General features: G+C 42.1%; 1 protein-coding gene across 1 annotated transcript; it reads right to left on the minus strand.

The window, feature by feature from the left end:
* Positions 1–356: 356 nt before the first annotated feature.
* LOC125382681 (beta-1,3-galactosyltransferase 1-like) lies at positions 357–3187 on the minus strand. The gene has a single exon (XM_048400875.1). The coding sequence runs from the start codon at positions 1659–1661 to the stop codon at positions 429–431; it is 1233 nt and encodes a 410-aa protein (XP_048256832.1). The 5' UTR covers positions 1662–3187; the 3' UTR covers positions 357–428.
* Positions 3188–10917: the final 7730 nt, after the last annotated feature.

Raw genomic sequence — 10917 nt, forward strand, 5'->3', positions numbered from 1 at the left:
TTAAAGCGTTCGCTCGTCACGCCGAAGACCCGGTTTCGAATCCCGACATGGGTACAATGTGTGAAGCCCATTTCCCTCGCTCTCCATCTCCGACCTCCCTCATCCCCATCGCATGTATCTGTCCTTGATGATAATGTTGCTGATGCTGATAGTGACGGATCAAATGACCACGACATCAATTTTAATCTGTTTCATATCCATCTGCACAGCGCCTGATGTTATACTGATGTTCAAACCTCCAAAGAATAAACCCTAACACCCCCAGCATTGATTGTCGTCCTGAGATATCTGCCTAGAAGCCCAAACACTGTCATGTCTAATTGTCTGCATCCGGGATCACAGGACAGTACACAATGTCTATTAGTAAATCGATTTATTACAACAATGTGGCAACAGAAATAGAATAACCAACTGGCCTCGTTAGGTCTTTAAATACTGGTCCCGTTGGAACAATTGTTCACTGAGGTGGATAATATTTCATTTATTTCACTGTACAGTTTGGAAATACGTTTGGCGGACATGTTGACACTGACTATTCGGCGGCAGCTAATGATGTCACAAGGATTTGCTTTGGAGCTCAACCAGAAAGAAAATCCTTCATGGCTCACATGCGATAATCCCGCTTCCTGGGCCAGAACACCAGTGATAAAAACATCCTCAAGATGGATGAGTCTTTGATTCGGCAAGACATTGAGTAAAAGTTGTAACGCTAATTTGGACATGACATACCCACCCCCGGCAACATAAGGAGGAAATGTCTCTGCAGGGAAGACGGTATAAGGCACTGACCAATCGTCCCTAGGGTCTCTTATGACCCGAGCACTTGAACTAAGAGCCCCTAATATTTGTTTTGATTTGATGACCCCCCTCCTCAGCTCGCTCAGTAAAAAGGGCACATTTAAATAAACGTCATCATCACACTTCATGTAATACCGAGTCCGGGGCACGTTCCGCACGACCCAATCCATTCCTTTAATTACTTTCCGTGAAAGATTCCTGTAGTCTTCGACAATATCAACTTGGACTAAATCCCCGTGAATTACCATTTCCCGTCTTATTAATTCCTGCCAAGAACCATCAGCAGTCGCCCCGACGAGAAACACGACTTCTGCCCCACCCAAATGTTTGACATCATTGCCCCATGTTGCCCTTATCGTCTGCCTCAGCTGCACGTGCTCTGGGTGCGAGCAGACGACAATAATCAAAGTCAAACTAGACGCAAATCGAAGATCGGTGTGGAAGTCAGACTGGGAGTTATTTTTCGTTTTATCGATTTTGTGTTTGGTATCATCGAAACCGAGGTAATTCCGTTTTTTAAGGAAATCCCCATCCCGTAGAGAATTGCGAAATAACAAATGTCTGTCATTGAGTTCCGATATGCCTTCGTCTACCGTCGAATCCTCCACAACATTTCGGATCGAACCCAGCTGGCTATCCATTAGGAAAAAACACAAAACGCACAAAACAATTACACAGATATTTGTTGCCTTCCGAATCGACAGTTGTGGTCTCCTTCCCTTAAGAAATAGGCACACTTTCATTTCCACCTTGGTAGATAACCTTAACACCAATCGATTAAGTAGATCCAAAACGCATCTCAATGGGTGCAGAAAGGCTCTCTTCAGCGCGTATGGCATTGGGAAAAACACACGGATAAACATTCATTGTCGTGCAGGAGATAACTTCACTAAGTTCACACACAAAAAAGTAAGATTACACTTTCCAATCAATTAAACCGATCGATCGCCGCCACAACTTGGGTTCTTGCCTCGCGAACGATGAACACCTGCATACAGTAGTGGGGTACATGCTAATAAACAGAGCACATTAAACATATTCCATGTTCAGTTATGAGTTATTAATATTTGATCCTTTTGCACGAATCTCATGCCATTTCAGGGAATTAAATATCTCCCAGTTTAACATCCGTGAAAATGGCACATGGAAATCCATGTAGGCAAAGCACTGATCTTGAGTATTCCCTTTGAAATATGTCGGTTCAACGAACAAGTTCTAATCCGATGTCGTTTGAAGCTTACACAATCATTCCTGAACTAAAGTCGTTGTGTAGTGTTCTGCCCGTCCCCTTAGTGATGTAACGCGCTGTAGCCGCCGCATCTGCAGTTGTCCTACTCCGTCACAACTCGAACAAAGCACCAGGCAAAGGGCACCTGCTATTAACTGCCTTTGTTCACCTGTGATCGGCCCAACGTTTTGCCGGTGAATCAGTTCATCCTTGTATTAGCGCCCACCGATCCGTCAAACAACAGCCGGTCGTGGTAGATGAATACTTCTCTTCTCTTTGGAGACTGTGCATTAAATATGACTGAGTTCTAAGGAGCCCTTGAGGTTTTTTTACACCACGGTCGATTTAAAGGCTGTATTTGCTTTTTCTTACACGCAAACATTTCCAAAGCACATTTAGCTGTTGTTTAATGGCCCTATGACAAGGCATAAAAATGGCCTTGTCTATTCCAATACGGCCCTTTTTAGTCAAGTGTACTCGGATAAGGTTCTTGTCCGACTGCAAATCCTGGAAATGTGCTTCAGCCCATGTTCTCGGGTTTAAAGGGACACATCAATCGATCCAGTACTTCCAGAGTTATTCTGTGAGCCTCTATCTCCATTGTCTATCTTGTTTCATATCCGATACATTTATCCTCTAACGCAGCAGATGAACTAGGGCTTGCATTAAATCCTCAAGCAGGACAGTATATCAGACTCAAAAGTATTCCTTACTTTCCAGCACCGCGGGACAACGGCCTCCTGTCTCCCCGCCTCCTGCTTATATATGAATCACTCAGTCCTCCGTCTTCATCCAAACAATAGTAATTAGCAACAACCCAGTGATCCATGACTTTGCTTCGATCAATGAGAAGACTCGGTATAATAACTGGATGTCAAACCAAGTTAGCCTAATTGCTTCCTCTGCAGTTGATGCAACAGTTCCCCTCGTGGCCGCTCTTTAACTGATCGATCTGAGCGTGTTGCTCGTGATATCAAAGATTGCATGGATGGACTAGATTTTCTCCGTGAACGCCCGGCGCCAAAACGCGTTCTCAGGCATTCATCAGGATCGGACTTTTCCAAGTTTCATCCATCAGTTTTGTCCCATCCGTCATAACTGTTGGAAGAATCGTTGTCGTCTGCTCCGCATTAAAGGCGGGAACTGCAACACGTATTGGAAGTTTATGTTGTACATATCGTGGAATTCCCTTTACGGCGTTTGGCATATGGGAATCGATTATGTGTGAAGGCTAGATTAATGGTCTCAAATGTCACCGAGACGGTCCTGGAAGCGTGCCCGTAATGTATCCTTGAACTGTGTCTTTCTGCTTAATGTGTCCGTGTGTGTCTTTGGGTAACGCCCTATTGTGCTATAAAGCGTCACATAGTTTTTCATTGTTTTCAGGGATTTTTATTATTCATATTCGAAGGGGTTTTAGTAAAACTTGTTTTGTCGTTTTTTTGTTGGGTCTTTTGTAGCACAGTTAAGATATGTACAACATATGATGAATGCGTTTCAAAAATCTAAAACTTGTTTTCAAGTCAACAAATCTCGCCTGTGGCGGTTCCGAGGTTGACAAGGCTACAGTTAACCCCATGCTTGTCGTAGGCTGACTAAAGGGGATCGGGTGGTCAGAATGCGCCACCTGTCAGATCGAGTGTCAGCATAACCTGGAGGCCTTGATCGCCCCTCATGCTATCAACCACGGGTTTCCCTGGCCAGGCTCGAATATTACTGATATAACTCTTTGAATATTCGGATCAGGTACTCTTTTAGACCTGGTGTACACAGATACAGACCCCCCTAACTTCCACATCAGAGTCGGAAACAGGCGGCAACGATTGCAATTTCAACCAGATGAACCCTTTTTTATAACAAACAATAAGGTTGAGCAGAATTTAGGTTCAGCTGACGCTTGGAAACAAGAATAATTGCAATTGACCGAGCTCTCCTCACTCCAGTCAGTGTGTGTATTAATAACTGAACCTTTACAACGTACTAAATTGGTCATCGGAGATTTGGAATGAGGGATCGATTTGGATACGCGCATAATTTGGGAATACTGTTATTCCAGCTTGTATTGGTGATATTTGCAAATCATCTCTCCTGGATGGTTTATGGGGCAATATAAGGTACCGTATCACGCTAATTTCTATTACAAATGCCTCTATTTCAAGACGCTGAATGTTACTGTCGCGTGGCTCACTTTCAAATGCTGGTACTTAAGCTCGGCAATTTTGTATCATTCCCCTGAAGATGTTTTTGAGTGGAATAATTCTATTCTGAAAATATCAGATTTCACACGGAGGCGGAAATATGGAGCTTAGGGAATTCATTTCCTTGAAGATGCAATAAATTTGTCCTTTTCTGCGACCTTCCTGCAAATGATCATAGGAACAGTTCTCATGTCATTGTAATGAATATTCCGAGTTCCCAAAAAATGAAAAAAAATCTGAAGCACATCGGTTCTAATGATGATTTAACGTCTGGATTTTTGGCATCTGTCGTCTTTAAATTATAGGATATAACTTCTAAAAAATAGAGCATGCCTTTGGGAGAACGCGTGGTAAATTAATGTCAAACAAAGTATTAGCTCTCAAGCGCATCATTAACCTCCATGGAGTTGATAAAGAACCAGTTTTGTGTGAAAATGCTCTTCTATGATAACGATTCGACATCAGGGTAACATTAAACATGACACGTCACAGTGTAAATAAAGGATTGTGTGAAACACCAGCTAAAGACAAAGAGGCGGTGTTATCCGACGGATTTAGATTATAAGACAAATATCGGCTTTACGGTTGTTAGGTCATATATCTTTGACTATCGCTCTCTTATGGTATGGTTCGATTTCAACAAGGGTACGGTGTAATGCGTGTAGCCCGTTTTCTGCAGAAAGCAGCGTAAAATTATACACACTCACTTTCACACTCATCTGTACAATGACGGAAGGGAATAACACCATGCCTCTGTGTATGTGGTGTGTGTGTGTGTGTGTGTGTGTGTGTGTGTGTGTGTGTGTGTGTGTGTGTGTGTGTGTGTGTGTGTGTGTGTGTGTGTGTGTGTGTGTGTGTGTGTGTGTGTCTGTGTGTGTCTGTGTCTGTGTGTGTCTGTGTCTGTGTCTGTGTGTCTGTTTTCGTCTGTGCCCGTGAGTGTGTGTACGTGTGCGTGTGTGCGCGTGAGTGCGCAGTTGTGTTTGTGTACGTGTGTGTGTATGTGTGTCTGTAAGTGAATACGTGTGCGTTCGTGCGTGTGTGTGTATGCGTGCCTGTGCCTGTGCCTGTGCATGTACGTGTGCGTGTGTGCCTGTGTGCGTGTGTGTGCACGTGTCTGTGTGTCCATGAGTGTGTGCCTGCGTGTGTCTACGTATGTGTGCGTGTGTGTTTGTGTGCGTGTTTGTGTGTGCCTGTAAATGATTGAGCGTACGTTCGTGCGCGCGTGTGTGTGTGTCCGTGTGCGTGCCTCTGCCTGTGCCTGCATGTACGTATCTGCTCCGATATTTAACTATAGGAGTTCTAATCACTTCATTTATGGTGAGCATCAGACATACCATCAATCAAGACGACATTGGTGGAGGCAAATCAATATTTCCTCGTAATTAATCCCCTCATTGTTATGGATACTAATGTCATCTGTGATTTTATTGCAAATGTCTTCCGAAAATAGTATTATGCTTCGAGCGAAAATTGTGAGCTTTCAGGAAAATACACATCGTTTTATTTCCAACAAAAATAGATCGGAACAGTGAGCAATAAGCATTTTTTTTAAACTAATATTCCTCGTCAATCATGAATATTTCCCATTCCCCATTTTGACCGATTTGATGAATCAGTCAAAATTTAAGATTCCTCGTCAATCATAAATTGTTTTTTCGATATTTTGATCCCTTTGTAAAGCATTTTTCGAAAATCAAGATTACTCGGCAATCAGGATTTTGTGTTCCATATCGTGACAGTTTTAAGCATCTTTTGAAACTTATGATTCATTGTCAAATTGGAATATTTCATGTTCGATATTCTGACCCTGTTGAAGATTTGTCTAAGATCCCTCTTCTATTCTGGATATTTTCATAATCGACATTTTGATATTTTTGACCGCATGTCATAAAGTATACGGTAATGTGAATATGATGTTGACACAACAGGACATGGTATTGGCGCTGATGGACATTCCCTCTGAGAATATAGCTAACTGGACAGAGGAGGTCAGTCCCATGGGCTGAGTGTATCGCAAAGTGGTCAGAGGAGGTCAGTCCCACTGAGTGTATCGCTAAGTGGTCAGAGATACTGGATCTGATATCGAAATGGCTGTCATGGTAACCATAACTAAAGTTGCCATTTATTGAATTATTCGACAGTTTTACCAAGCAAGTATATGATTAACAATAATGCGTTGAAGCTGACTATATCTTTAACTGCAAATGATGTTGACCTGTATAGTGTAGTGACATGTCCTAGAAGCATTGATTCTATTAATGTTGCAGTGGAAAGAAATATGAGCTGCATAACCTTGATCAACAACATAGCTAGATATATGTTTTGTATTTGAATCATGACTCTAGTTTAAAAAGACAACGTTGGAGACAGTCTTGACATATATAGATTAAATGTCACGTGGGCGATTAAGAGAAGGGTTTGAAAGATGATTCAACCTTTGTCGGGCAAATTATACATGATCGCCATGACGATGGGTCCATATTCCAGTAGTTGCCAACACTCTAGCCATAAATATGGAAAGACTTAATCATGTCTGGTACAGTAAACTACGGTTATAACGAACTCAAAGGGACTACTAATTTCAGTTCGTTATAACCGTAATTCGTTATAAGCATATATACAGCATAACTACAGCAAATAGTCGGGACCAAACAAATAAGTTCGTTATATCCGTCAGTTCGTTATAAGCGTGTTCGTTATAACCGTAGTTTACTGTATTATATTTAACAGGGCAGGGATACGTTGGTGACGCTCGTTCGATTTCCAAAATGTATGGCTCTTTTTAGATTCAACTGTATGTGACTTAAATGATGCAGTATACAATTCATTCACCACAAACGACCCACCCCTCCATCAACCCCTCGATCCAACTATCACGCCACGCCACGCCACGCCACGCCACGCCACACAACACAGACCATTCAACACAAGCACCAACCACGCTCATTTTCTTAACGAATAGGGGGACACATTTAAAATATAGAATAAGAACCTGTGCCCCCACAGCACAATAGAGATCTGCTTAAGGAGAGGGGCGGTCGGGTAGCCTAGTGGTTAAAGCGTTCGCTCGTCACGCCGAAGACCCGGGTTCGATTCCTGACATGGGTACAATGTGTGAAGCCCATTTCTGGTGTCCCCCACCGTGATATTGCTGGAATATTGCTAAAAGCGGCGTAAAACCATACTCACTGACACTGACACTGCTAAAGGAGAAACCGTTAGAAATATTGACATTCCATTGCTTAGGCCTTTTTAAGAAACTCCTAATAGGCTCGGGAAGGTCGTTTGCACGATACCAAAGTGTGTTCTCCGGATCGCCTTCGTTGTATCCTATCAGATCAATCAATTTGTTTCATCACTTGTTTCTCAACGCTGATCTTCATACAACCCTTTGTGATCAAGTATCGCTTTCGTCTGCACTAGAATTTAGATTACATAAGACATCAATATAGCGTCTATTTGCAAGGTAAAGTTACAAAGATTGGGTACTATCATCCGTATAATTATGCTGTGATAGCAATTTCAGTTGACTCAATATGTCGCCTTTATTCTACAGATTACGATGATAAAGCTCGTGTTTAGCGGGGAATCATTCTCACTTGAACACGTTCGATGACATGTTCAGAGTAAACGAGAGATTGGCTTGGAAATTGTGCAAACCGGTGTGTCAAGAGACACTCGGTTTACTGGCCCCATTTGACCTTTAGTAAGGGAAATTGCACCTTCAGAGAAAGCATACATGATAAGATAGCAAACATGATTAGAAATGGCTATTTCCTAAATTAATGTGGCTTTAAGTAACCTTCAAATCACTGTTCTTTTGAACTGCTCATACATTTTTTAAATGCCTTTTGTTTGTTTGTTTGTTTGGTGTTTAACGCCGCATTTAGCAATATTCCAGCTATATGATGGCGGTCGGTAAATAATCGAGTCTGGACCAAACAATCCAGTGATTGACATTATGAGCATCGATCCACGCAATTGGGATACGATGACATGCATCAATCACGTCAGCGAGCCTGACCACCCGATCCCGTCACTGGCCTCTTGCGACAAGCATAGTTGTCTTTTACAGCAAGCATGGGTTGCTGAAGATCTGTTCTACCCCGGATCTTCACGGATCTGCTATGCTGCAGGTGAAAGGGTCTTACGGGTATAAGGTACTACAGGTATGTATACTCAAATGTACCCTGACTAAAATCGTAATACACACATGTACCCCATATTGGGGTTTACGGTACTGGATACGGTACTAGTTTCCGATGCATCAAACCGTTTCCCGTTTCCTTTGCAGGCTTCCTTAGTCCAGACGTTCTAGACTCGCACACTGTTGTATGGGTGCAGCTTCTCGTGAGACGCACCTATTGCCAAGAAAGGTACATTTGTGTCATTTTATTTTGGTAAGAGTACATTCCTCCCACATTTGTCTGATGCTCCGTGATATATCTGTTCGAGGTTGTGTTGTCATTCTGCTCACTCATTTTCTCATTGAACATGTTTGTCACCCATTTTAGAGCAATGTGTAAAGACAGAAAGATTGCATGTCAGTTCATTCTGTTGGCTTCAGGAGTTTTTGTTGTTGTTGTTCTTTTGTGGGTTTTTGGTTTGTTTGTTTTTTTGTGGGTTTTTTTTAGGGGGAGGGGGGGGGGGTTCATTCCCGGCTCTTAACCTTGAACTGATTAGCTTGATTGGGGTTTGTATAAGATCAAGGTCCAGGTCGTGATAGGTGATCCTGCCATGTTTGGCTCACTTTTGGATATATGTTTTCTGATACATTTTAACTAATATTATTCCCGTTCCTCGATTATTACAGTCAGATACAGCTTGAACACTGTTTACTGTGTCACTCACTCACTCACTCACTCACTCACTCACTCACTCACTCACAAAAGTAGAAGTTTCACGGCAGATAATTCAGGTTCAAAAGATATGGTAAATTATTTTAGGAGTATAAGAGAGTTGAACAAATACGAATTTCTCTCCAGATCTCACAGAAAATTATTCTTCCAACTACAAAAGCTCGTATTTTTTATGGTTTTTTTATATATAATAATATTCTGGAGCCTCTACAACTCTTGTTGATATGCAATCCCCGGATCCCTGATCCTCGTCTTGTAAGCACTTGCAGCCACTCGTGGCGCTGGCATTTACGCTTAAAGCGCACGTAAGTTAAATGAACTTTCCGAAGTGTGCCAAGTCATTTCAGTTCTCTCTCCCGAACCACTTTGATAAATGAAGCATCACACAGCTGGCCATTCCAGGATCTCAATTTCTGATTGTGTGACTCTTGATTTCTACCGAAAAATCGTCGACGGGGTGGGATCAATAGTAGAGCGCCGTAAGACGCAGCGAAAGTCAATAGCATTTCCTTCTAAGCACTGACTTAGAAAACTCCATCATTGATCGGGAAATCACGGACGGAATGGCGCACCCCTACTGGAATCGTTGTTTTCATGAACTTAGCCGATCTGTCCGTGTTCCACTCGATTTGACGAGGGGGCAGCAAGGGGTCGATCTCCTTAACCATAGAGGAGGCCATATCAAAACCCCGTCAGAGTGCCTGTTGGCGGTATTTAAATACGAAATCAATTCAGTATTGATTTTTTATCGGTCATGTCGAAATACTTTGTATTTTCGTATCTGACGCGTAACACGAGCTCGTTTATTTCTACTAAATCTAAGGGTCGTTAGATCCTCGTCATATTTAAGACCTTATCAAAGGAAAAGACCATATATGCATAATGGGCAAAGATGGCGTGCATTTCTTACACGGAATGTTAATTTAAATACTGCTGTTTTAAATACAATTGTAGACCGCGTAAAAGAAACGAAACACGTGTTAAACAGTGAATCCTCTTTAACTCGAAGTTTATAAGATAAATATTACATTATTAGGATAACTTTTATATCAGCACGCACATACGGTGACATTAAACTTTGTGAACACCACGTGGTTGATATCGGCAATGATATTTCGAATTTCGAGTTAAACGGAGTTAAGCATCGACATAAGCAGGTCCCCTAAATTGGACATGCAATTAACTACTCAAGCATAAGTAGTTCAATGCGAGTTCCTGATACCAAAATATACCCATAGAAGTCTTCGTGGGTTGATGCCTCGTCACGATAACTAATTAAAGTGTTAAGGTGCAAGGGCTCACCTGGAGACTTTGTTTAATCCGAATTCGGCTAAAAAGAGTCAAATGATTTATCGATATCGTATAAGCAGTAGTTAATAACGTTTAAGTAGAAGGGTTTTTAACCTATGTATACATTGCTATGCAAATGCATATACAGAGTGAGTGAGTGTGGTTTTACGCCGCTTTTAGCAACTTTCCAGCAATATCACGGCGGGGGACACAAGAAATGCTTCACACATTGTACCCATGTGGGAATCGAACCAGGGCCTTCGGTGTGAGGAGCGAACGCTTCAACCACTAGGCTACCCCCTCGTCTAGGCTGCTGGCACAATGGTTAACTTTGAGAGGGTTGAATATGAGAGTCTAGATCCTAGGGGATGTTAGCGCTCGGGTCTTTTCGGCTTCTTCCGCTACTTTAAAAGAAAAGGGTATCATGGCAACGTTCATTAGAAGAGTGTTGCGATCCCATCCAAGAATCCACAACGTGGTCTCTTAAAACAGTTCATGTGTGTTGCTAAAATAGTTTGTGCTAATTTTTTATGTTTTTTTTCTG

Source organism: Haliotis rufescens, unplaced genomic scaffold (assembly GCF_023055435.1).
Source record: "Haliotis rufescens isolate VD_foot unplaced genomic scaffold, xgHalRufe1.0.p SCAF_20, whole genome shotgun sequence".
Lineage (NCBI taxonomy): Eukaryota > Metazoa > Mollusca > Gastropoda > Lepetellida > Haliotidae > Haliotis > Haliotis rufescens.